Source organism: Cimex lectularius, unplaced genomic scaffold, assembly GCF_000648675.2.
Source record: "Cimex lectularius strain Harlan isolate CLEC.00 unplaced genomic scaffold, Clec_2.1 scaffold15, whole genome shotgun sequence".
In the NCBI taxonomy this organism is placed as follows: Eukaryota; Metazoa; Arthropoda; class Insecta; order Hemiptera; family Cimicidae; genus Cimex; species Cimex lectularius.
In genome coordinates this window covers 466032-493385 of record NW_019392667.1, presented here as the reverse complement: position 1 = coordinate 493385, position 27354 = coordinate 466032, and the positions used below count along the sequence as shown (strand labels likewise).

Below are 27354 nucleotides of genomic sequence, written 5' to 3'. Positions count from 1 at the left end.
AGATGATCTCGATAAAGATCGAAACATTGGCACGATAAAGGAAATGTTTTTCTAAAACGTACGTCACACCAGATCGCATCTCACGGCTTCCAAATAAACATAAAAAAAAGGTTTGTTTTACACTCCACTGCATGACTTGTCCTAATTTATACAATGAATCAGTTTCTCAATCCGACTTAGATAGTTACTCATTACATTCATTAGTTTTAGTTTTTCTGGTCTGCTTGACCAATTAATATATTTCAATTAATTAAAGTTTTTAGTTGGGATAAAAAGTCAGTGTCACGAGCAGGATTCGAACCCACCATCTTCGGCTAGATACGCCACTGCTATACCACTGCCAAGCTCTACCTCTCTTCTCTACCAAGCTGCAAGATCTCACAAACACAATTTCTCCATTACCCAGTAGGCGATTAAAAAAACCTCTTGTATTATTAATCCTGAGCGGATGCCGATTGATAACTTTTATAACTTATAAATATATACTTATAAAAATTTATAACTTATAAATTTTATAATTATAAAACTGTAACTTTCTTGTTTATTTATTTTTGTAGTTTTAACAAATAAATGACCCGTTGCTCCCAATTTACGGAAAATCCTGTAACTGGTTATTAAACAATAATTAATACTTTTATTTGTATATGCTTGTTTCAAGTCCGTAGTAAAGGAGGTCGCTCGTTAATCAAGATCACAGGTGGTCTACACTCGGTAGAACTAATAGATTCACAAGTGGTAAATCAAATTTTCAAGAAATTTATAGCAAATAATAAATTATAAGGTAATGACTTATCTTTGGTATTGATTAATACAGTCTAAATGATTCATGTCCGATTACTCAAATATGATATAAATTTCAATAATAAACTGGGTGGGTTAATGTTATTATATGTTATTTTTTAAATTAATCTTACTCTCAATAACTTTCTCGTATCACAGGTAATTTACTTTGAAACATTTTTTGTATGTACAATTTTGTGAAGTTGTCAAATTTTAATCCAATCTGCTGGTTGTATTATATAAAAGAAGTACAAATTATTGTATAAATAAACGAAATACAAACAATATAAAGAAAATAATTGTCAAAATTGAAAGGCTATTAGTTAATCAATGGGTGATTTGCTGTTTTTTTTTCACTCCTCACAGTCTGTTAACAAATCCAGTTTGTAAATTTAAACTGTTCAAACCGCTGTCGCAAACTGTCCAACAGGGAATTGTTCAACAAACAAGTTCTATCAAATAACATTTTCGCGGTTTGGATAAACTTGGTCCCGACGAACTGAGAAAACCACAGAGGACTATCTGAATTCATTAAGCTCTCACATCTGCGAACATTCGCCCTCAGGATTTAAAGAGACTCTTTCAGCAGGAATCACCCTAATGGTCAGAGATAAATCATTTGTTAAACTTATAAAATACCGTTGAACTCTATCCCTTTTTACAAGGTGGGCACAATAAATTGAGATTTTTTTTATCGTTCAGTTTTGTTCCCAATTTAAATTATGTTTCAACTACATGTAAGTCATCTTTCAAGTTTACTCGTGGAGTATGATATTTTGGAATATAATCTACGTCGACTTTGGCCTGCATAGTCAATTAGGGGATTCCAAACTGTCATCTACACAGCCAACTAACAGTATAAACTTTCCAGTAATGTTAATAGAACGTTCAGTCAAATTCTGCGTCATGAGATTAACTTATCCTTATTTGGTTAAATGCACTTCACGTTTACTTGGCAAAGATTAAAACCATAATCCAATAGCTCACAATAAGAATACACATTATAAAACATAATTAAAAACATAAAAGTACAACCAACGTTTAACAATAAGCAGTGATTTTTTGTTCAGTTTCTTTGCATTAAATTTAAACTGCATTTTTACTAAGCAGAATATTATTTCATGGTATGTTAAGTGTCGATGCTTTAATGCTGAATGATACGGCGACCCTCCGAAAAGGGGTTCATGACATCAAGTCGTGTGCGGTTGACATATCCAAACCTCGGGATCGATATTTACCACGATTTTTCCCTCCTTTCCTACGGTGCCGTTAGTTTGCGACATGTCTCATATCTCAAAGTTGCCCGTCTTTATAGGCACTAATTACGTTCGTTTCTTCTAGATTATACTTTGCAAAACTTCGTATGTTGTTGGCTCCTATGAGCAAAGGATCAATGCCGTACGGTACTTAGAGGAAGAAAATTCCCCCGTAAGCAGAAATGTTTACCGCCCTGGATAAATCTTTTTTTCTTTCTTTACGCCAATGTAAAATTTAATTTATATTTTCTTCCTAAGGCGTTTTTTAAAAAGAAACATTTAAGGTTAAGATTTCCAACACATTACTTTTGAATATATATAATTAACCTAAAAATCTAATAAAATATTAGTAATGATTAAATAAAACATACTTTCTTTAATCTTCTATTAAAAATACTATTTATACATATTCAAGGAACTAGGAAAATCAATGTGTCTGAAAGTTATGATAAAAGTTTAAAGAGGATACACCCAAAACATCCAATTAATAGTCTAATCATTAGTATATATAAAGTGGGAAGGTTATGGGACGACAAACAGCTGAGGTCAGCGCCGGCCCTCTGTGTGTTTTCTTTCTTTTTCCATTCTTTCGTTCTTCTCCTTAAACTGCAGCCATTTGAGCGTCTCGATCTGGTTTCTGACTTTCTTCTTTTAAATGTGTACCACGTCGATCTTCTAAAATGCTAGCCTCTCGTTTGCACCTTAGGTTGTCAAATACAGAATAGAAACTAAACATACAATATGTATATATATATATACATCAACACAAACATAGATGTCACATTCCCTCCCCCAGGGTACGCGATATTCCTAGGGGTTGAACCCATTCCATTCTCGCAAATAACTTACTTTTACTCTTCAGACGTCCCACACTCACCTCAGAGTACTCGATATTCCTCGGGGTGGGTTCCTTCTTTTCACGCTAATAAATTACATTTATTCCAATAAATTAACATAAAGTCAACACAGACACAACACAAACGTACTTGAAAAACTCTATAAACAATAATTATTCAGAAATCGTGAGATGCGGTCTGGTGTGATGTAGGTTTCCGAAAATCATTTTCTTTATCGGGCCAACGTTTCGATCTTTATTGAGATCATCTTCAGTGCCTGGGATTTACAAACATTGTTTAAATTTAACAAATACATGTAGGATGTGGAAAAAAGTGAATTTATACAATGCAAAATATATTTTTTATATTCAATCAAAGTATACTTTGATATTGTCGTTACTTGAGTTACTTAAGTATACTTTGATTAAAAGTATAAAAAATATATTTTGCATTGTATAAATTCACTTTTTTCCACATCCTACATGTATTTGTTAAATTTAAACAATGTTTGTAAATCCCAGGCCCTGAAGATGATCTCAATAAAGATCGAAACGTTGACACGATAAAGAAAATGTTTTTCTGAAACCTACATCACACCAGACCGTATCTCACGATTATTGAATAATTATCGATAAACGGTCACTAATCACCACACATTTCTATATACATTTAAAAATCCCTACAGCTCTGATGTACAGGAACAGCGATCTGTGTCCGCTCCAAGTCTATCACAGGTCCGATGATATGCCAAAATGTGTGGTGTTTAGTGACCGTTACTTGATGATTGTTTGGAGCTCGTGAGATGCGGTCTGGTGTGACGTAGGTTTTAGAAAAACTTTTTCTTTATCGTGCCAACGTTTCGATCTCTATTGAGATGATCTTCAGGGCTCAAACTCAACACTCTCAACACGACAGACAAGAAAGACAAAAACAAACACTTTGAGCCTTGAAGATGACCTCAATAAAGGATGTCTTTCCTTCCTATGGACCGATGTCTTTCTTAACATGCCACAGTTTATCAGGGTTATATCTATTTTTACACCCAGCGGTTCCCGGCGGCTGGTTTGGACCCATCTTTACAAATGCGTTTCGCATCTCTATATTCATCTTTTAGGACTTATCATTAGTAAATATAGATCATGACGAGTTTATAATGTAAAACAAACCGGCAGTGTTTACTTTTTGTCTCGATGAAAGCAGAACTTATTTTAATTATAAATAATTCAATTCAACGTCATAAAAATGAGCCATCGGTTCCAAGATTCATTGATTGTTGAACAACCGTTGGAGATTGTTGGTCAAATTGAGATTAGTCGGCGTTTTGCGTCCGTTTGATGTTCGAAACGTGATAAAACTGTTAATTGACCAGCGTTTGAATGACGTCAATTGAAAGTACGTTTATAACTACTGAGGCAAAAAGGGCAAAGTTCATTTACAACACAGTAACTCTTTGTTAAATGAAACTTCCGACGGAATGCCGTGAATTTTCGACCAAATGACCCCACATGGAACAGGAAGTTTGCGAATACGGCTAGTTAGGATTGTAAAGGCGGTTTACATATTCTAAGAATCCTCACAACTCACCACCTTACAAATGACAGCTTGTATATCACCTTTTTCTATGTTTTAAATTAAAAAAAGCTAGAAAATAATTTAAATATCGTAAATATTAGAAATTGACTAAGTGACTAAACAAGTCACGTTTAAGGTTTGTTTTGGTGTTTTTATTATAGGATTGTGAAATGATTAAAACTTGATACTTACAATTCCCGATATCGTTATTTCTCCACTAGTAGCCAGCGGAAGAAGATCTGTCAAAATGACGCCGTCCAAAGCCTGAGCAAGTGTGTGGCTGGGACACGGAGCCGGGTCTAACCACCAGGATGGGCTGTAAGTTCCCATCAGAAGCCACTGGTATTTCCTCCCCGTCATGCCGACTCTGAAAAACAAAAACAGTGAGATATTTCTACGGTACAGTAGAACTCTAATTACTCGAAACATTCTTGAGAAGCAAAATTGAGTTTTAAAAGGAGAAATTAAAATATAAAACAAACTGAGTGTCTGTAATTCAAACCCCTATAAACCCATTATTTAATCGAATTGTTTTTTAATTGTATATTGTAAGTCGGTTTTTATTCTTTCCTCAACAATAAGGAAGATAGATAAGATAAGATTTATTTATTGTCTATTATTTTTTATAATGTTTTAAATTCTACAATATGTATGGTGATTAGTGACCGTTAATCGATAATTATTCAGAAATCGTGAGATGCGGTATGGTGTGATGTAGGTTTCAGAAAAACATTTTCTTTATCGTGCCAACGTTTCGATCTTTATTGAGATCATCTTCAGGGCTCAAAGTGTTTGTCTTCTGTGTAATTGTGCCATTCTTGCGTGTCGTGTTGAGAGTACTCAAGCCTGAAGATGATCTCAATAAATATCGAAACGTTGGCACGATAAAGAAAATGTTTTTCTGAAATCTACATCACACCAGACCGCATCTCACGATTTTTGAATAATTCTACAATATATTGACATATTTCTATTTTGTTTTATTTTTAATTTATTACCTGTTTATTTTTAATTTGAACTATGCAAGATAGTATATGCTAGTTCCTTTCATGGATAGTACGATATACAGAATATGAAATTTTTATTTGCAATGTTGCCTAAAATATCTTTTTTAGAAGAAATCCAATTTTATTAACCGGACCTGATCAGGTCCCAATTAATCCGGATAATTGGAAGTCTACCGTACCTTTTGCTGATGATCCTGTAATTTGGTCATTTTGGTCTATTTAGCCAGTTTGGTCGACTCGTATCGGCATTTCACCGTATTCAGCGTTAGGTCAGGGTGATTTTTTTGTCATATTTTTTATAAGATCGTGAGGGATGAGAGGCGTGGGAAGGAGTTATCATAGTCGGTCGATGCATTTGGTAGATTATTGTTTCTGATGAAGAGAAAACATCGGGCAGATCAGCAAGAAAATAAGACAGACACAAAAAACACATGGTTATTTAAAAATGACGAAAAATCTGCTTATTCCTTAGAAATCCTCAATAATTTACAGTATTAATTAATTATGCCAAAAAGTACTCGACAGTGTACAAAAATAGGCAGACTTCAAACTCAGAGGACCCAACAATTTATATGGCAAAACGAGTCTGACAGTCCAACCCAGCGAGATTATACCTAGATAGGATTAGTAACACACAAATTACATAAAAAAAAGTACCGAAATAATACCTCCGGTATTTGAAAAAACAAAACAATTGCGAACGTTGTCAGGGAGACCAAGTCTAAATGTCACTGGAGATTTGTTCGATACACGCGGGTCGTGTAGCTTTGATCTTTGGAAAAGCTCTGGAAATGCCGTTGTAAACCTTTCTCTCCGACCCTAGTTCATTTTTAGAGTGATGAGGTGAGGAGATGTAGGTGAAAAAGAGACAAGACGAGGCTCAAATATTTGTCATTTCAAAATATACGTGTGTGTAGCAATCTTATTGACATAATGCAATATTTTTATTTGACAACTCGTTTGCCATTATTTACAAATGACTTTTGTTATAAATTTCTGGTTGCTACAATCATTTTTTTTAAACAATCGATACCAGGAACTGGAGGAATTCCTCCCGACTACTGCAGCTGTACAGCTTATTGTACTTTATACCTGTCTCCATTTGTTTTTTAAATTTGCTCATCATGCTCCCATATGAATTAAACATAATAACAATAACATAATTAAAAATTACAAGGCATATTTACTATATAAAAATAAAGCAATACTATGGATTCTTTTTTCGCTCAATATGATATTAACACCTAATAATGATTAACACAATTAAATTAACTTATTTTTTTAACTCTTCAATATTATTTACAATTATGTGTTAATTGTAACTCCACTTTTGGGGCTCGCAACACCAGTGTGAATTTGAGCACACGATGTGCCGGTGTTCTTCCATCGAGGGGGTTGGGACAAAATTCAGGGGCGCCCTTCCATTAATGAGTGCCGTGTCAATTTCTTTCAATTGCGGCCACCGGTCCCCTTAGGCGTCAGAAAAAAACTACAGAGGCGACATGGGGATCGAACCCACGACCGCGGGATTTACTAGCCGAGAGTCTGACGCCTTAACCACTCGGCTACCGCGGCCCCAAAATATTGTTTAAAAACTTTATATTGTTTTTCTTAAATAAAAAAATTCTTAAAAATAAACAAAGTGGAGGGTTTTTTTATTAAGTAAATTTAATAAGACTTTGATTGGTCCTTTAGTATGACAGCAACTATAATCACAAGTTAACTGCCAATCATTATGCTAATTATTAATTCACCAAGTGAGCACATCTTAATTGGCCATTTAAAATTCTAGCACTAACACAAAAGTACTTGATAAAAGTCTCCTCTTACGTCCAGATATACACTTAAGCCTTAAAAGGTTTGTTAACAAGAGGGCCGCCGGCTCTTCAATATTTTCCGCCCTAATTTGTAAGAACCTGTAAGTGACGAGAAGTATGAGCTCTTAGGCTGACTATTTCTGTTAGTTAGCCGTAAAGAAATGTATACTTATATTTATTCAATTGAATTAGGCTTGGTTCAACTTTTTAATTTTTAACTCTTTAACTATATTATTTCTGTTGCACAACTTCCTTGTTTATTTTACTCGGGGTTTACGGAGGTTAACTTTGGTGTTGATATTTGTGTTTCTTGTTCACTACCCTTCACTCAGACCCACTCTCTTTATTTTATTTTCACCACCCACACTTAATTACTTTAATAGATCGCTTAAAGCTTGGTCGGAACACTTTTATTCCTTTTCGGGTAGAACAAGTAGGAAACGTTTGGTCAAGGGGGTATACTCCGAACGTTTTCAATGAAATTGGTTTTGCAATTGCAGAACAGGCCCGCCGATGAAAGGAGTTCAAACGAGCTTACTATTTAATTATGGAAATGAAGGAGATAGAATAAAAGGGAAAAATGGGGTTATTGGGCGAACATCAACGGAGAACATTTTTGAGAACTTTGATCAGGAATATATTTCAGAATTATTTTGAGAAAAAAAGTCGACTTTCACAGATAATAAATGGAATTAGATCGTTAATATGAATATCGTTCTTTTGCTTCGCCTCCTCATTCACAATTTAATCGAGGGATTTTCATACAATGTAGAGAATTATACTGATTCCAAGGCGGCCATTCTATTCACGTTCCTCTACAGCAATTCAGAATATAATGCTATTTCACCATTCGTAAAATGAGACTTGTTTCTATAATTTTAAGCTCCGGTGCACTATAATCCGAACCTAAAAAAGAAGCTAATATTTATGATTTTTTAATGATAATAAAAATTGCATTAGTGTTGATTGATTAAGCCAATTTAAGACAAATTATGATTATTTTCTTTAAAGTAGTTTCGCATCGATAGTAGCTACGTTCAAAAAATTACAAGCATTTTTTCCGGTGAATGAGAAACAGTTGGACATTAAATCTATTAGAATTCGTGGTCCGATTGACCAATTAACTTTTTTCAATTAATTAATCTTTATGTAAGGTATTGATTGAGATAAAAAGTCAGTGTCACGAGCGGGATTCGAACCCACGATCTTTCGGCTCAATACGCCGCTGCTCTAACCACTTGAGTTATCGTGACTTCGATCCACTCGGACACTTACTTCCCACCTCAACCCACCTTTCGAATTTTTCCTCCTTTTTGCCATTTTTCAAATGTTGTGTAATCAGGATTCGATTCTCGGCGACATATGAAGTGGTTGAAAAATAATAGATCATCTGATAGATCCGTTAGACAATGGTGCGGTGGGGAAAGAAGACAGCCAGTGTAGGAACTCTGTGTTAGTTAGTTTTGTCTAGGATAGATGGTCTCTGGGCCATCGATATACGAGGTGGATTATAATAGCGGGACTTTTATAAGAGACCTACGACTAGAGGGTTAGTGGGTTTAGTCGATAGTATGGAGTGGAAATCGTGGGCACGTATTTGTGGACACACCTCTTTGTGAAAGGTTGGAGGATTGAAAGTATCGGATTCGTTGGATATAAGACGATTTGGCCGAGCTCCACAGCTCGATTCGGTAAATCCAAATAGGTATAATGAATTTTGTTTCGTGTTGGTTAGTTTGTTTTTTTCAGCGATTTCGGCTTAGGCAGCGTCTGAGATGTGCTTATCATGTGTTCATCAGTTCATGACTTTTAAGTCTAGTGTGTACAAGTGTCCTATCCAAGTAAAGCCCAAGATAACGGATTTGATTGAATAGAATGATTGTTGTTAATGTGCACTGGTTGGCACTCTGACGACTTGGCGTAAACATTGATGGGTTTTGTCTCGTTTAACTTGATCCGTCACCGAGTGCATCTATGTGTTCTTGGATTGCTTCTGTTGCTAGGATATGGGCAGCCGGAGTTAATAGGATTGCAGTCCGCGCAGGTTGTGTGAATGTTTGGATATGCCAGTATGTCCTACGATACTTCTTTGAGGAACGCCATCTTTGATTGGCATGATGCGTGAAATTCTAACTTTAAACCAGCGGTCCACTACAGAACCAGATAGTAGAAAGGGGCACTCGGTGGAATGCTTACAGAAATACTGCTCATTGCTTTCTAGATCCGAGGATATCGAATCGACCATTTTAAAGATAGATATAGTCCAGTTATATAAACGTATGTTCAAAGAAAAAAGAAATGAATCGAAGGAGTTACTTTCCTGCCAGTAGAGTTTGATCGGCATGCATAATACATGCGCTCTTCTCTAGAAAACGTGGCCCAATCGCTCAACGATAAATTGAACTTGGAGACTTAGTTTTGGGCCCTTTTTCTTAACCTACTGGCAAATCTGCTTTGAAAATGATTACGATGTGAAAATCGACTAAACCAGATTTTTAAGTACATGTCTATTGTAATTCAACGAAATTTTAAATTAAAAATAATATAATATATCTAACTTTTTTTCATACGTGTAATTTTAGTTTTTATAAATTTATTTAACAAAAATTTATTGTTTTAATGTAAGTGACTTTAATAATATCATGTACGAAAAAATGACAATAATAAATAATCTTTTTATGTGAGATTTTGGTTGCAATGAAAAAGCTAGTATCACGAGCGGGATTCGAACCTATGACTTTCGGCTCAATACGCCGCTGCTCTAACCACGAGCAACCTTACATAAAAAGATTAATTAATTGAAAGAAGTAATGTGGTCAATCAGACCTCTAAATATAATTGATTTAATAAATAATAATAAATAAGTTTTGTACAAGTTCAATTCTAACAATTACAATAATATTTTTTGTTTAAGTAGCCAGTATTTAGTTAAAAGGAGCCAAATAATTCCAGTACATGACGTCAAGATGGATAATTCAAAATAGGCAATGTGTTTGGGTTAGGCTCTGCTCCGCCCGAGAAGTGTAGTTACTTAGTAGCTCCATTAAAGTGGGCGAAATGGGCTTTTCCTAGCCCCTGTTTAACTCAGGCGGAAAATAAAGGGACTGTCATTTGCTTTAGTCGCCCTCGGTTGTGCACTACAAGAAATCTCGCATCGCCCAACTCAACAGAAACAACATTTACTAAATCGCTAAAAGAGAAACACTAAAAACAAAATATGAACAGAAAAACAGCCTTGAAGGTTTAATTCTACATATAGAAACGTTGAGTTTACAGAGCGTAAAGCAAAACCTCTAAAAAGTATATATATTTTTTTGCATTGAGTGTTTAAGAGTAGGTTTTCTTTTTTAAACTACCTTGGAAACTAGACAATGAATGCTGTTTCACCGGAAGAAAAGTTTAGTTGAATCATTCATCACATTCTGTGGCCGCCACGCCATCACATGTAATTTGAGAACCAGCCAACGCTGTCACTCAATTTCTAACAATAAGATGGATTAAGGTGTCATCTGTGTATTAAAGAGAGTGTTGACAGGGGCTTAGTAGGGTTACGGTGGATCGAGAGTTTGTAATTTAACTTTTGATAAAAAGAACATTGTGGATAATCACGTACGTAACATTATAAAGATGAATTGAAGATTTTTGATAGGAAGGACTGTACGCACTGGATATTGGGTGGCTTGGCGTCCACAGTTTGGCTCTATATGACCTAAGTGGTTATACCAAGTTATCTGTTTATATGATCTTTTACCTTATCTTAATTATCTTCTTGTCACGTGCAGTGGAGAGCAAGAATTTTTTTAAATGCAAATTTATTTATTTAATTTTGCCGTCTACTTATTACACCGCAAGATCAAGTAATAAGAGACAACATACAAGAAATTGGATGGTAAAGGTTAACACTATACAATTCGAGTTAGAAGACAAAACTGTATACAATAATTGACGTATTGCAATTTTAAAGATATATTTGCATTATCCTCAAAAAATTATTTGATTATTACAATTAATTAAGGTTTTTAGTTGAGATGAAAAAAGTTAATGGCACGAGAGGGATTCGAACCCACGACCTTCGGCTAGATACGCCGCTGCTCTACCACCAGAGCTATCGTGACCTCGATCCACTCGGACATCAACTCCCCATCTCAACCCCACCTTATGAGTTTTCCCTCCTTTCGCCATTTTTCAAATGTTGTGTAATCGGTTTGGATTCTCGACGACAATTGAAATGGCGACGGAGAGCTTTAGTGAAGTGAACTTCAGTTAATTTATTAAATTCACTAATTTCGTGGTCCGCTTGACCAATTAATACATTACAATTGAGATACAAAATTAATTTGATTATATATTGCTCTTTACAGACAATGAGTGTGATGTTGGAATTTGCAAAAATGGGTTCGAATTTATTTTAGTATGAGAAGTACACTTTATTTATATCTATTATTCTTTGCTTTGTATAGTTAGCGTGTACTTTTAAGTCGATAATTTTAAACTTTGTCGTTCACTTTGCATTAAAAAGTCGACATCGTCTAATTATATATTTTTTATTTCCAGTAATCAAAAGAATAGAACTGAAAAAAATAAATAAGTACAGAGGAGAAAATAGATCAAAACTCTTACTAGAAAACAAACGGCTCATATACAAACCATTAAAACAACCAACGTTGGTTTCAAGCTTCCAACTTTCAAAGAATTCAATGTCTACAGCCCAAAATCTTTCCAACTATTGCCCAAGCTTCCAACTTTGTATCTACCTTAATGTTCACACAAACCTTAAAATCTCATTTTTTCTCGAAACCGAAAGAAGTCGATAAAGACACCTCCATAAAACCGTACAACCTCATTCCAACCACCTCGAACACTTTTCATCCCGAACCTTCTCTGAAAAGCCTCTTAGATGTCTAACGCGCCAATCGCCTCATGATTTCTTTCCCAGTGAGGAAAATGAGTAGTGCTATGATAGCAGTGTTTTTATCCAAAATGTATAATACAAAAAGTTGTTACTAACTAATAAATACACCAATTAATTATTCTTTTTATCAAGGTTTATAGCTGAGATGGAAAGTTAGTGACCAATTAAATCATTACAATTAATTAAGGTTTTTAGTTGAGATGAAAAAAAGTTAACGGCACGACCGGGATTCGAACCCACGACCTTTGGCTAAATACGCTGCTGCTCTAACCACTTGAGCTAACGTGACTGAACACCAACTCCCTATCTGAACCTACAACCGTTCCAATTTTCCCTCTTTTTGCCATATTTTAAAATATCGCGTAATCAGGATTCGATTATCAGCGACTTATGAAGTGACCATGGGGAGCTGTTAGTGAAGTAATTACTTGTTTTTAATTATTAAATTAATCCATATTTGCTTAGTGGTCAATTATGGCCACTAAGCAAATATGGATTAATATAATAATTATGGAAAAATTCTAGTTTATAGCCAATTTGTAAACGAACCGTTTGAATAAAAGTAATTTTATATTAAACTGAATTTGAGTGATTCGGATTGGTCCGGAAAAGCAAAGATGGAACGGTTTGCACAAGATCTTCTGATGTCAGAAGGGCCGAGAGTTTTAACCAAGTTCCGAGGGTCTTTGTATGCTCAACATTGAAGAAAATCACCATTTGTCTTTGAGGTAGGCTGACGCGACTGAAATATCCCGCGGCCATGCAAGGTAAATCTATGGAAATGATATCGAAAGAAATTAGGATTTTAGGGAAGGATATCAAAGAAGCCAAAGATTATGGTAAACTGTTTTCTCTGACGCAATCACATTTTGATTGCCTCAATAATTTTAAATTCAATTTTTGTGTTTGCTTAAAAGATTAACAGAAATTTTTAAATCAGAATGTAATAAATGATAAAAAGGTTTTAGTGAATAGAGTTGTGTTTGTGAGTGTATAATATAATTACACAAGATTGTTTCATAAGGATTCAACATTAAATACCAGCTCTGAATTTAATGCCATAACCTATCTAAATGGTGTATGACAAAAGTTACATAATTTGAGTAATTTATAAAAAAAGTGTTTAAATTGCCCGGCAACTTACATCGGTATTACTTCCAATATCTGGATAATAGAAAAAGCAACATATCTATGATAGCAAAAAACCCAAACAAAATCCTACAGCACTGGCTACCCACCATTTTGAACACAATTTCGACTTCACCAATCCAAAAATATTACACACAGGCCAAAACAAATATAAACGTAACTTTTTAGAAATGGTTTGTATCAACAGGGATAAACACAGCATCAATTACAGAACAGACACATGTAAGCTCAGTCGTAGCTATGCTGCTATCATTAATCAAATTCAATATCGATAACATACATATATCATCATCACATCTCACAAAACGTATAATATAACATATAAAACAATCATCACATTCCCCACATCAAACATTTCTACATAGTGTAATTTGGCTTTCCTTTTCCTAATTATCCCTGTCTATATAATCCTGAAAGGATAATCAGGCCGAACCATTCCCCATTTTTTCCCATTGTCGGATCCTTTCACCTCAAAGAAGCCGACTCCTCATATAAAAATGTCTTTTTAACCCGACTTCCTTCCCCACCCCTCCAAAATCCAACGTATATAAACGTAAAACATCAATATCTCACTGATACTCTCAACACGACACACAAGAATGACACAACTTCACGAAAAACAAACACTTTGAGTAAGTACAAATACTTCGATTGAATCTCAAATTTTTAGCATTGTATAAATTCATTTTTTTCACATCTTACATTTATTTGTAAAATTTAAACAATGTTTATAAATCCCAGGCTCTGAAGATGATCTCAATAAAGGTCGAAACGTAGGCACGATAAAGAAAATGTTTTTCTAAAACCCACGTCACACCAGATCGCATCTCACGATCTCCAAATAATAATTAAAGAGCTTAATTGAAACTAATAGTTTCAGACCACCAGGCAGCCATAAAGCCACTAATTGCGTGTAATTTCAACAACGAATTTGTCTGGGAGTGCCTAAATGAATCTGAAAAAACATAACAAGATTACCTTAAAGTGGATTCCCGGACAGGAAGGTAATAAACAGGCTGATCCACTAGCCAAAATAGGCGCAGCCCTCCCACCTATGGGACCAAAACCTCAACTACAACCACAAGCGCCTGAGAGTGTTCTTAAGTTGGAACTGAAAAAATGGCTTGAGAAAGAAAAACTCCAACACTGGAAAAAAGCACTAGGTGTAAGGCAAGCTGAGAGATTTTTATATCTCCCGAAAAGGAAGGCGAGCGAACTCCTCTCTCTAATCAGGCATGATTATCGGCATCTATACCTGCCACTGCCTTTTTAACTATCATCCAGAGAAGACGGGCAGAGCAGAGACAGAAACATACCGAATCTTTCAGGTGAAATCAGAGACATCGGCACATATCCTTTGTGAATGTGAAGCATTAGCCCGGTATGATAGCCACTTCAGTAGACATTTTTCACACCAAATGAAGTCCGCGGAGAGGACACAAGGAAAGTACTTAATCTTATAGGAAAATGTGTTTCCAAAGCGTGGCTATAATTTATAGGGGTTTCAAAATAGATCGATTTAGGACGCAGTGGAGGAAAGGATTGTCTTAATTCTAAATCAAGTCCCCAACCTAAAAAACTGAAACTAACTTTGATAAGGAAATAACTGTTTTATAATTTTAGAAAAAAATTGTTCTCGGTGCTATAAAGCAGAGATACAAAGGATAAAAGATTTAACATAACATACTGCATCAGGTGCTATAATTTTCAAAAAGTATATTATGGCCAAACCAAACAATATCTGAGTGAGAGAATAAGACAGCACAACGATGATTACAAAGAACAAGGACCTGGTACTCTTAAAACATTTTTATGTTACGGAATTAAACCCACTCTATTATCGCTAATAACTTACTTTTATTCCCCAGACATCACAGATCACTCCATATACTTTGGGCAAGGTTCTCATAGTAAAACAAAAATTTAACAAATAAATTATTCACTAGAGGGGATCTAAATAAGTCGAAACATTCTTATACAGGGTGAATTGCTACTCGTGCTACAAACTTCTCCAGTAGATTCTTCACCCTAAAATGAACAAAAAAGTTCATATTGTCCATGGTCCGATTCTCAACCATTTCAGAGTAATTTCGCTTTTTATCGATTTTGAAAGATATCACGTCCTGGCGTCGGAAAATCGTGATATCTTTTAATCTAAACATTTCTCTGAAAATCTAATAGCACCGTTGAAATTCCCGTTAATTTTTCAATAAGAAGATGACGGTGGCAAAATGTTTGGGCTAATTTTTTGTGTTTTATTTCAGCCAGAACTACAAAAAGAGTGGAAAATTGTGTAAATCGGAAAGTGTATAAAGTAATCCAGAGTTTCTAATTTTAGTCTCAGAAGGCAGCAAATTTGAGGAAAACTACCTGATTTAATAACGCTTCCAACGCACTCGTCATTTTCTTATTTAGTGGTTGTGAGACCAAGATGTTGATGACAAAAAGAGAAAAAATGGTGGTTCAAGGATTGCTAATGTTTGAGAGTGACTTGCTACTCGTGCTACAAACTTCACCAGTAGATTCTTGACCCTAAAATGAACAAAAAAGTTCATATTGACCATGGTCCGATTCTCAACCATTTCAGAGTAATTTCGCTTTTTATCGATTTTGAAAGATATCACGTCCTGGCGTCGGAAAATCGTGATATCTTTTAATCTAAACATTTCTCTTAAAATCTATAAGCACCGTTGAAATCCCCGTTAATTTTTCAATAAGAAGATGAAGGTGGCAAAACGTTTGGGTCTTTCTTCCTTGACCTTCTAGCTGTTTGTAAACTTCTTAAGCATTACATACTAAATGGGCATTAAATTAAATTAAAAAATTTCAATGGAATTATGATTTTGATTCTCTCTAAAAATTAACGGGGATTTCAACGGTGCTTATAGATTTTAAGAGAAATGTTTAGATTAAAAGATATCACGATTTTCCGACGCCAGGACGTGATATCTTTCAAAATCGATAAAAAGCGAAATTACTCTGAAATGGTTGAGAATCGGACCATGGACAATATGAACTTTTTTGTTCATTTTAGGGTGAAGAATCTACTGGAGAAGTTTGTAGCACGAGTAGCAATTCACCCTGTATTAATTTGCTACCAGTTATAGTATTAACAATGTTTATTAAATTTTATATTTTATTAAAACTATCAGGTATAAGGCGACCATCGCTGGTTTTACGTATAAAATTATTGTATTGAAGACGGATGACTAATTACGAGGGATTATTATTATTAGTTGTCATAGTGGTAGACATGTAATACAATATATACAACGGATATGTACTCAAAAAGACAGATCTTAAATTCACACAAGTCTCATATATTCAAGCAAAGGGCTTTTCAAAAACATGAGTGTATCTCAAGGGATTGTCCTAGGTCCTGTATTGTTACAACTGACTTCCTACACAATAGGCCCAGATGACCGAGGGTTAGGAACGCGAACAGTTTCCGGATCGAATCCGGCCATAGCTCTAGGAATTTTATCTGAGATTAATTTGGCAAAACTTCGTAAAGACGTTCTGACCCCTCGTCCGCGACAGCAACGTATAAGTGGATGTTAAGCCCTACTATATAAGACAGGTATTACTTTACATTTTACTTTTAAGTATACTATTACTTTTGTATATAACATTTTACAATAGGATACATTCTGGTAGGCAGGTTAATTTTTGCACAGAGAATAGACACAATACTGGACCATTACAAGTTGGTTAAGCTTTCAAGTAACTAAACAATATTAAACCCTTTCCATTTGTTTCTCTCTTTGATTTTCATTTCTGTTTTTACTGACATACGACTTAACTATGTATTGAATATAAATGTAACTTATAATTAAACACAATAGTTATTCGAATTCGCAAGTTCTCGTTGAACTAAATATGTAGAAAATTTACTTGTTTAATGAGTACGGACAATATGGTCATTTTTCGGACAGTTAACCTAATTTATTTTTATTGAGATTTCTTTGAATTAACAAAAGAAAGACACAGAAAACATATAATCAGCAGGAAAATTATAAATTAAGGAGACTGTGGAACAAGTTATTCCTCAGGAAGTAATTTGAATCCTGCCGTAGCGAGAGATGATTAAAAGGGCGGGGAACTAACTTTGTGCTCGCCCAAACTTGAAGAGAGATAAAAAGGCTTCGGAAGTTGGAAGAGGAACATCGAGAAAAGGAGAGGAGAGAGGAGGCGATGGGGTGATCCGACAATAAAGGCGTTTTTAAAACTCTTTCCGTTGGATTGGGACAAAAACCCCAGACTCCTACGGAACATATCTACCAACGTTTCTTTAAAGTAAAGTTAAACTTAGTTTATTCTAATAAAATTGAGTAAGGTAAAATAAATAACAAGGTTCGAATTTACGAAAACCCACTTCTTTCCAAGGCATAACTAAACTGCACAAAATGAATAGGGATATCTGTAATTTATTCTTAATCTATTAATTTTAATTAAATTAACCAATATATTGTTGTTAGTTGGATAAAATAAAATAGAAAATAGAAACTAAAAATAAAAATTTGTTAACTCATTTTTAATATCGGATTTACTTAAGAAGAGAAACCATGAAGATTACTTATTTTGTAAACAAACAACTTTTCTCGTTTTTTCTCCATTTTAGTCCAGTTGTATCTTTTTAACCATGGAAAGGCAACATCTTGAAACAGAAGTTTGCAATATTACTGTGAAAATGAGTCATGCCGATCACAGGCAAACGGATATCGCAGAGGCAGTTGTCATTTCCCGTAGCGGGCTTTAGTGCGATTCCTAAAGACTGGATATGCCAATAGGAGGCATGGTAGTGGATCTCAGCACATTATGACATTAAGGGAGGACAGGAATGTTGTCATTTATGCAAGACGGATATCGGGCACTTTCAATAGTGCCCGCCAGATCCTAAATAAAGTACAAGATGCTTTGGTAAGACCTTTATCAACCCAAACGATTCGTAATCGTTCGTGGGAAGTTGGCCTCATCGTAGACCCTTTGACACGTCCTGCAGAAACAGCCTGCCACCAGTTACTCATGAGAATAGGGTACAATGCTTCCCTTATAGTCGGTCGTCATTAAAAGGACTATGAGGATCTTTAACGTCCACACATGACACATAGGCCATATCGGACGTTTTGATCCTCAAGATGAGAGCTGACGCGCCTGCGCATACGACAGAAATGTGTTACTGCCGCAGCATTGGTGTAGAGGCCGCCCAGCCTCAAGGGGCCAAGACAAACCTCGCTCTCCGCTTGCCCATTCCGAGTGGTCGGGTCCGCATTAAGCATCGAACCGTATGCCGTGCGCAAAGGGCTACCTAGGCCGAAATACATCAGTATGGTTTCCAGCGCACTCCCTAGACAGAGTATTGAGGCGTAGAAACTTCCGGATCCGCACCGGCCGCAGTTTCGTTTAATGCGGAATTGCTAACCACCCTCTAGAGAAGACTGCCTAGGGTGAAACCCGCCAGACGTGTACATTACATACTCGAGTAGGCGCAACCGATTCACTACCCATTCCCATCCGCCACTTCCATATTCGAGGGACTCCGTCAGAGTAGACTGAGTTTCCCCAACGCTATAGGCTTCGATGGTCCGATCCTGATCGTATCCCGTGAGGCCGAGTTAATAACGATGGTCATAGGAAAGTGCTCGGGCGAAGGGCACAGATAGAAGAACAGCCTCTTCTCTAAGTACCCGCCAGGGGCCTCTCCACGAACCCCTACGAGTCCATTCCCAATGTAGCAGGGGCTGAAATTTGGAACATTTCTGCTACCCCGTAGTACAGATGGTCATGCACCCTCCCCCGTCTATGCAGACAGGATCTGGAACCCTAACCATCGTGTGCCTTTGATAAAGCACCTGCCGCCCCATGCCGACCCGAGGCCGACACGAGTACAGCTTGCGCTTTAGAGAGATTGCCACTCCCTCAAGGCTGTACCATTATTTTGCGCCTGGACACCCCCTTGTAACCAAGGGTTGGGAGAGGTCGCAAGGAAGAATGAAGGAACCCGGATTGAGAAAGGGACGTGAACGGGGACACGAGGTGCACCTTTTCGGGGTCACCTTGTCGCCGTAGTTCCACATTGAGTGGGCTATGACTCCCCGGGTGGAAAAATAGGGTTCAGCGAGCGCCTGGAAGAGAACTCTAATTGAAATGCTGTCATATTTTCTGATGAGTCGCGCTTCTGACTGTATAGTGATAGCAGGCGCCGAAGAGTCTACCGAGAACTGGTGATACTAGAATACCCCAGTTCGTGCTCCCTTCAGTGCAGTATGGAGGAGGCGGTGTAATGGTTTGGGCTGGGATTTACATCGGAAGACAAACTGGACTGCATATTCTTGAAAGCAACTTCACCGCAGTCCGTTATGTCCAAAAAATTATCGAGGACCCTCAAACCAGGGATTTCATAGGCAGGGATTTTCGATTTTATGACAACTCATAGAGGCAGAGTTGTTCATTAATGTTTTCCCATCTGCCTCTTCTCCCATTTTCTCCAGACCACAATCCCATTGAGCACATGTGCGATGCGTTGCAGAGTAGGGTTTTTCTATCACCATCTGCAGCCAGTTACCCTGCAGCACCTGAGTACAGCGTTGCAACATCTATGGATTGAAATTCCTTATGAAATTAGTGACGTCCTTATTAACAGTATGCCTGACATGTGCCCAGAGATTTTAGCTGGCAATATACTTTATTTGCCTATATGTATATATATTATACATACTTTATGATTTATAGAACAATAAAAGAATGTGAAAAGGAGAAAATAGTGCTAACGCGTGTTCAATTTGTCCGGTATGATTTACCATGATTTGCACCTACCGATATTCCATACATGCGAGAGACTTTAAAATAATTTATTTTTAGTATCGTACTTAAAATTCAATTAATTAAAACATGCCTATCAACTATTATTATAAAAAGGACACGTTAGAAAAGGCTTTATCTCAACTAATTAACAAATGGGTTGCATTGTTCATGGATGAGAGGTCATACGGCTGTGATAACCTTGTTGCAAAATTGAACAGATTGTTGTCAACTACGTTGGGGATGTCATTAACAAGGTAGTTACAGGGTTCATTTCCCTGATGTAATCCCGTAAGAGAGGATTATAACTTGTAATATATGCCGTGCAGAGACCAAGGGCAGATTTATGTGGACTATAAATATGTTCTCCAAGATGGCCGATGCTTCCAATTGTTCCTGGACAGGAATTTGTAAGGTAATTTCTGAAGCATCCATGTACTAGTATACATGACAAAGGGGGTATGATTATACAGAACCTTAAGTAAAGTACGATTTTAATTTTGTCCTAATTATTTTTAGCTTTTATGTCATCATTATTTTATTATTCATGAATTTAGTATTTAATTTTTTTTTGAAGTCGTACATGCAGGCGTTTGTTTCTTACTTTGACTGACTATATGTCTATTCAGATTTTGAATTAAAATATCAAAATAAATGATGTTTTATATGAGATTATTTTTGAAAAAAAAAATGAAATGAATTATTACAAAAGAATGCTCTTCAGAAATGAGAACAAAGAAAAGATTACAAAATATTAAAATTGGCGTAACCGAGCTTAAAAAGTTACGAGTTACTTTCAGTTTTTCTTCGTTAAAAAGTAATCAAGTATGACGATTACTTTATTAATAACTTCCAGTCAAAGTTTTCCCTCGGGGTAACTAATAATTACAATACATAATTTATATATGTAAAAGAATAAAAGTGGCTTCTCTTAGATTTAAGGAATATATAAATTATGTATTAAATAGCGAATACTAAAAACAAAAAAATAAATAATCGGAAAGTGGTGGGTTTAAGTGTAAATCATAGGCGTTAAATGCTCATTTTAGATGTTGATCTTCATTACAATGAACAAAACGCAATGAATACTTCAATGCTATGAACGATATGTTATGTAAGACTTTTTTACATAAGCAACGCTCTGTGATTAAGACAAACAGCAGTAATTCTTTGCTTGATTAATTGTTGATTCAGTTAATTACGTCTTTGACACTAGAAATGGAATTATAAATATTTTATTAGATGTTTACCGAGCTGGCAAGTCTGAGGACACCATTTTACTACGGGCTTTGCATTGTTTTGAAGAGGGAATTTTATGAGCCTTGCAAACTCGACCCCAGTGGATGTTAAAATGATGGAAAAAGTTTTGTTGACAAAGACTTATAGTTAACGGGCCTCTGACTAAAAGCCCAACTCAACCTTCTTTTTTCACCATTTTTCTTTACTATGAATATTTAAAAAAAGGCAGGAGGTGAAGGAGACCCGAAGGTTTTTCAATCTGAAATATAGTTTATCTTTGTTGTGTCATCATGCTCCTTTTGACCTGTTTTTCTACCCTAAGTTCAATTCATCATTAAACGAGATAAGCGTATCATTTTTGATGAGTAACGTTTGATTATTTGAACATATAATGTTTTTGGCAAAATACAGTATGTTTCTATTTCTTAAAAATCGTATAAATACACTCTAAACTATTTTTATATAAAAAAAGTCACAAACCTTGCTTGGGAGATGAAGTAAAGTCTGCTTCTTTTTCATCTTTATCTGTCTAAGCAAGGTTTGTGTCTTAAAAAATAGTTTAAAGTGTATTTTTATCGTTTTTTAAAAAGAGAAAAAAAATTATTTTCTTAATTTGATTCAAATAAAATAAAGAACAGTGGAAAAATGGCAAAAAGGAGGGAAAATTTAAAAGGTGGGGTTGAGATGGGAAGTTGGTGTCCGAGTGGATCGAGGTCACGAAAGCTCAAGTGGTATAGAGCAGCGGCGTATCTAGCCGCAGATCGTGGGTTCGAATCCCGCTCGTGCCATTGACTTTTTTTCATCTCAACAAAAAACCTTAATAAATTGTAAAATAAAGAACAGTACTTTTTGATGATTTGTGGTAGAAACATGAAGGATATAACATAGTACAATAAATGCTAAAAAAAGAAAAAAAATAGATTGTATCATTACTGATAACATTCATGAATGAATTAGGTCTTATCGGTATTATCATGCTTGTGGTGCATTCAGAGCCTGAATCGCACATAAATTAGTGTTGTTGAGAAAAAAGACTGGAGACCAAGATATCCCAACCGAAACTTGAACAGAATAGAGCATTCGACCATAAAATGGAAAAATTCGGAGTTGTACGTTCAACTAGTCTCATTTATATGCCTTCTTTTCCTTTCTGACTTGTAATTTAAATATAGTTGCTAACACTTAATTTTAAAAATCACAAAAGCTCCCGTTTTCGATGTCCATCATGTTGCTCCATCTCTCTTGAGTCCTTCGCTAACTCACTTTTGTTTTATTTTTATAAACGTACTTTCTTTGTACTGACATTAGGTATATAGCATTGCTACCACGAGCACAGCAGGTTTGGGTACCGTGCGATCTGGCTTTTCAGAGAATATCTTTGGACCGACAGCATGTACTTTATGCTCTTTAAATGTGCTTCAACCCATAATTTGCTACCATACAGCAAAATCGAGTGGAATAATAAATATTAGCGAATATAATTTTAAAGATAAAATTCTTAGAAACATAAAAAAGTAAAATTTTGTTTCAGAAAAGGTCTAACCAATTTAAAATGTTTTAAATTTTTTTTTATTACGTATGATATACAAACACACTTCCAAAGGATGACACAGTTCCTCACTGATGATGGCGCAAAGCCGAAACGCGATTGAGTAACATCAAAACCCGCGAGTGTAGACGGAACAAGTGCCAATTTAACGTGCCAAAGGTATTCCATAGTTAATATGAATTTTTATTTCTTTATAGTAATTTATTAGTAAATCTTATTTACTTATCTTTATCTGACGTAGAGGAGGAAGGCTAGCCCAGTTTTTAGCCTAGAAGAGGAAGGAAATTTTTTTAAATTTTAATTGTCTTTCAAATAATTTTGTTAGTTAGAGGAAGTGATTTTTGTTAATTTTTGTTCATTGCCATAAAAAGTCTTAAATAAATCTATTTCTTTTTATTTATTTATTTTAAATTTGTATGATTTATTGTTTTATTTTTATTATCATGCTTTTTCCAGCATTAAAAGAGCCACCCTCTCGTTATTGATTTGAATTTATAATAACCAATAGGAGATATTTTTCATTTCATATTTTTATAACCTTTGCGCAACTCCCCCGGGTTCGTTACAATTTAATAAAAAATCTCATAATTTGGCCAATTTGATTCCGTTTTGTTAAACGTAAGTTTATAACGCTATCGAATGATATAACATTCCTAATTCCTCATTCACAACGTTAACAACATTAAAATTCCAGCAGCCGAACAAACCACACGAGACAGGCTGCTTTCAATTAGGTGAGGCGAACATGGTTCAGGTTTGTATTTACGTGAAAGAAGTTTCAGGTTTTATCTCCTTTAATGAAAATCAACTGTTAGCCGGTAAATGTTCGCGTGTTTCGCTCGCGTGTAACTGATCCACTATTATTTCAAATTAGATTTCTTTCACGTCTTAATCAAAAACGAATTACCACTTTGATAGAAGGACTTTTTCTTATAAGTAAATCAGATTTAAATGATAACATATGCTATTTAACCTAGAACAATTTAATTGTTAAAAAAAATTATAAAAGTTTCGATATTCCATTTTTTAACGTTAGGTAAATATTAATTTTTTGATATAATGAAACGTTGCATTTTATTTTCGTTCATAGGGCATATTTGGTGTATAATCTAGCAAATAGAAATTAGACATTCTAAACTTTGAAGATATAAGGAATTAGCATCTTCTAAATATAATTAACTTACTGAAACTTGCTAATTTTTGTCTATTAGTAACTTTACCATTAGTAATATTCAATAGTGTAAGTAAATGACTAAAGTTTTATATTAAATATACAACCACGATTTTTTAAGATATAAATTATCGACGTTTTCACTAAGAAGATTATGAAGGGGCGTCGGTGGCCGCAACGGTTTAGGCGTTGACACGGCGCTCATCACTCTAAGGTGAAGGTCCCGGGTTCGAATCCAGTGGCCCTGCATTCGAACCCGAAATATTTACAAATGGGCTTTTTTTCAAAAACACCCGAGGGTATTGACGTGCGATACCCGAAAATATTCGACACCAGTGCCTGATACTGGTATCGATAGAAATATTCGATACTTCCCAAGTATCGACAGAAATTATTCTTTACTATCGAGTACTTACTCATATGAGTACTTTTTCGTTTATTCATAAATGATTGTAAACAACTATTGTAAACTTTGATTAAAATTAGCTCATGCGTTAAAATAATCAAGAAAGTGCAGGTTTTTTTTCATTTTTAAGTATTTTACATACAGTGGGTATGTAGGTAAGAACAAGAAAAAGCTGCCAACACATTTCCCATCGACATTTCAATTTTATTGTTATCGAGTTTTGAGAAAATTGATCAACGGGTGATTGGTATTCAAATGTTCGTAATAATAAAACATATTTCCACTGTATTCCCCTGAGTTTACAAGATGCCAACGATTCACTTTTCTTAGTAAAAAAAGTTTATGCCTTTCTTTTGGGAAGAGTCTCGATTCGTTATCTACCTACAAGAAGGAAGGCGAACACATTTTAGGGACTTAAAGCAAAAACATTTTATAAGAAATTCTGAAATTGAAAGTGCGAGGTGAGACGCGGGAAAGAATTCTGAGTTACCAGAATTATCAGCAGAGTTACCAACCACCATTAAAAATTAAGATTAACTCTGTTGATATATGCCACTAGTACGCATATTACTAACAGTAATTAGTCAATTCCCAGTTTGGTGAGAGGTAAGTTTCGAACGGTAAATAACAATTCAATATTGCTTGAACACCTGACAAAAAATCTATTTGAGTATTTTTTCCGATAGTACAAAAAGTATTCGATACAGTACTTGCATCGAATGACAACATTCGATACCAAAATTACTCGCTATCGAAAGAAATTATTCGATACTTTACTCATATCGATTTTTATCGCACGTCACTACCGGAGGGTTGATATAACCTCTGCTGTTGCCAACGTCGTAAAAAAGAAAAAAGATTATGGAAATCATTAAGCATTAAAACAAAATCATAGGTAATGATATCTCAGATGGTAATGTAGATAATAAGACTAAAGAAGATTCGTTTTAGGATTAATTTATATTCACATTGTCCAATTTAATAACATTCGATAAAATAGCAGAACGGAATATGCTAAATGATAAAATTTATGAGATATTTCAATCCTTCAATATTTTCAGTGCTTTGTAAATTTGTTCTAAATCCTTTGGTCCATCGATTCAAGACGGTTGAAATTTATACATGCGTGTACAGTGCTGAGCCTATCACTTTTCGCAGCTCGCCGGCCATTCCAGGTGTTGTGTAATTTGCAATAAATTACCGGCAGGTACTGAGAATCAACGAAAATGTTGTTGGCAGTCTGGGGTAAAAACTCCAGCCAACGAGTCATTTCAGCACCCAACATAATCAGTTTCATTCATTCACTCATGTACTCTAAAATACATTCTTTTCTATTTACATGACAGTCAGTCAGTTAGGTTGGTAGAGAACTTGATATTTCTTCCATTTCGTTTACACCTATCGTATAACTAACCTAATTGAAGGTACATACCAATAATCCAACATTCCCGCTAATAAATACATTTACTTTCAACCTATCCTTAATTGGGTGATGGTGGTCATTCTACTAGTCAGATTCTCCAATGGCCACTTATCGACCCTTGATACATGAGAGCTTCTATGCCCACCGACACTGCCACTTTTTTTAAAATAGTTGGTTAGGGTTGAGCACAGCCTCCTGGCTTGTGAAAGTTTATCGTTGAAGATATGACGAAGAAGTTCCAGATCATGTTCATGTTCATCTATCCAACCAGAACACAACGAGAGAGACCTGTTATGGAGAATTTGTTACGGATAGCAGTAACCGTACTATTCTGCAGGTAAACTCTATAGTGCACACGATACACTGCCCAAGTCTGTGAAGACGAGCCGAAAATCGGAGTCCCTCGATCTAAGAACCAAGAAGCTGGGTCAAGGTATGGTATTATATTGTTTTTATAAATATAATTGGGTTTTTAATTGTAAAATGTATTGTTATATGACAACATTTCATGCGTTTTTAAATAACTACAATAAATAAATAGAAGAATACATGTAATAATGCATACAAATATCAATTGTTCAAAGCTATTAATATTCTTTTTTAACGGTTGGTATCTACGTTGTATGTATAATGTATGTAACTTTGAAGAAAATATCAATTGTTTCAAAATTGTGATGTTTATGTTATGAAAACTTTAGATTTTATAGTCTATTATTTAACATAAATTCGGATAATGCTATTATTTAAGTTTAATATTTAGGAAATCGATTAAAAATATAACCATTAATTACGGGAAAAGGGAAAAGAAACGGTTCAATGAAACTTGCTTCGTCTTTCATGGCACCCGCTCGCGGAATACTGAAGTTTGTACATAATTACTGCCCTTGCAGTTGTCTCGCTCCGCCCATTGTAATTCATTGCTTTTCACTGGACAACCGCCTTGCTTTAGCTTGAATTAATTATTATTAGAAACGGATTAAATGGAGGTATATGGATATCTTGCGACGTTAGGCAATCTGTGGAATAAAATGAGTGTATGGCTGTTATTTAGAGTAATAACTAAAATAAGCGCTTATCCTTGACAGAAACGATTAATAATGATAGCATATTTATCATATTTTTGATAAAGCACAGCTATGCACTAGGCAATGCGTATATTATTTTGTAAATAAAATAAATCTAGATAGTGTAGTTAATAAATTTGTAGCCAAATGTACTTCGTACCACCAGACTATTTCCATCGAACAACCATTTTCCATTACCGTAAAGCGTGCAACAATAGTATAATTTAAATTTGATGTAATTAAAATTGAATAATATTGGTTAGAAAACTGACATAAAATCTAAGGTGTAATTTAAAATTGGAGCGCCAATCGATGTTATTTGTAGTAATAGGAATTTTGTATTCATGAAACATTACATTTATTTTTATATTA

The 27354-nt window shown here is 35.1% G+C and overlaps 1 protein-coding gene across 4 annotated transcripts in view; it reads right to left on the bottom strand.

Annotated features, from left to right (window-relative positions):
* Window positions 1-27354, bottom strand: part of LOC106673860 (gamma-aminobutyric acid type B receptor subunit 2) — a 308246-nt gene that overhangs the window by 28018 nt on the left and 252874 nt on the right. For all 4 annotated transcript variants that reach the window (XM_014406211.2, XM_014406212.2, XM_014406214.2 and 1 more), the window contains exon 5: window positions 4637-4811. In XM_014406211.2, coding sequence (XP_014261697.1) covers window positions 4637-4811 — 175 coding nt within the window. The remainder of the gene's footprint in view (window positions 1-4636; window positions 4812-27354) is intronic.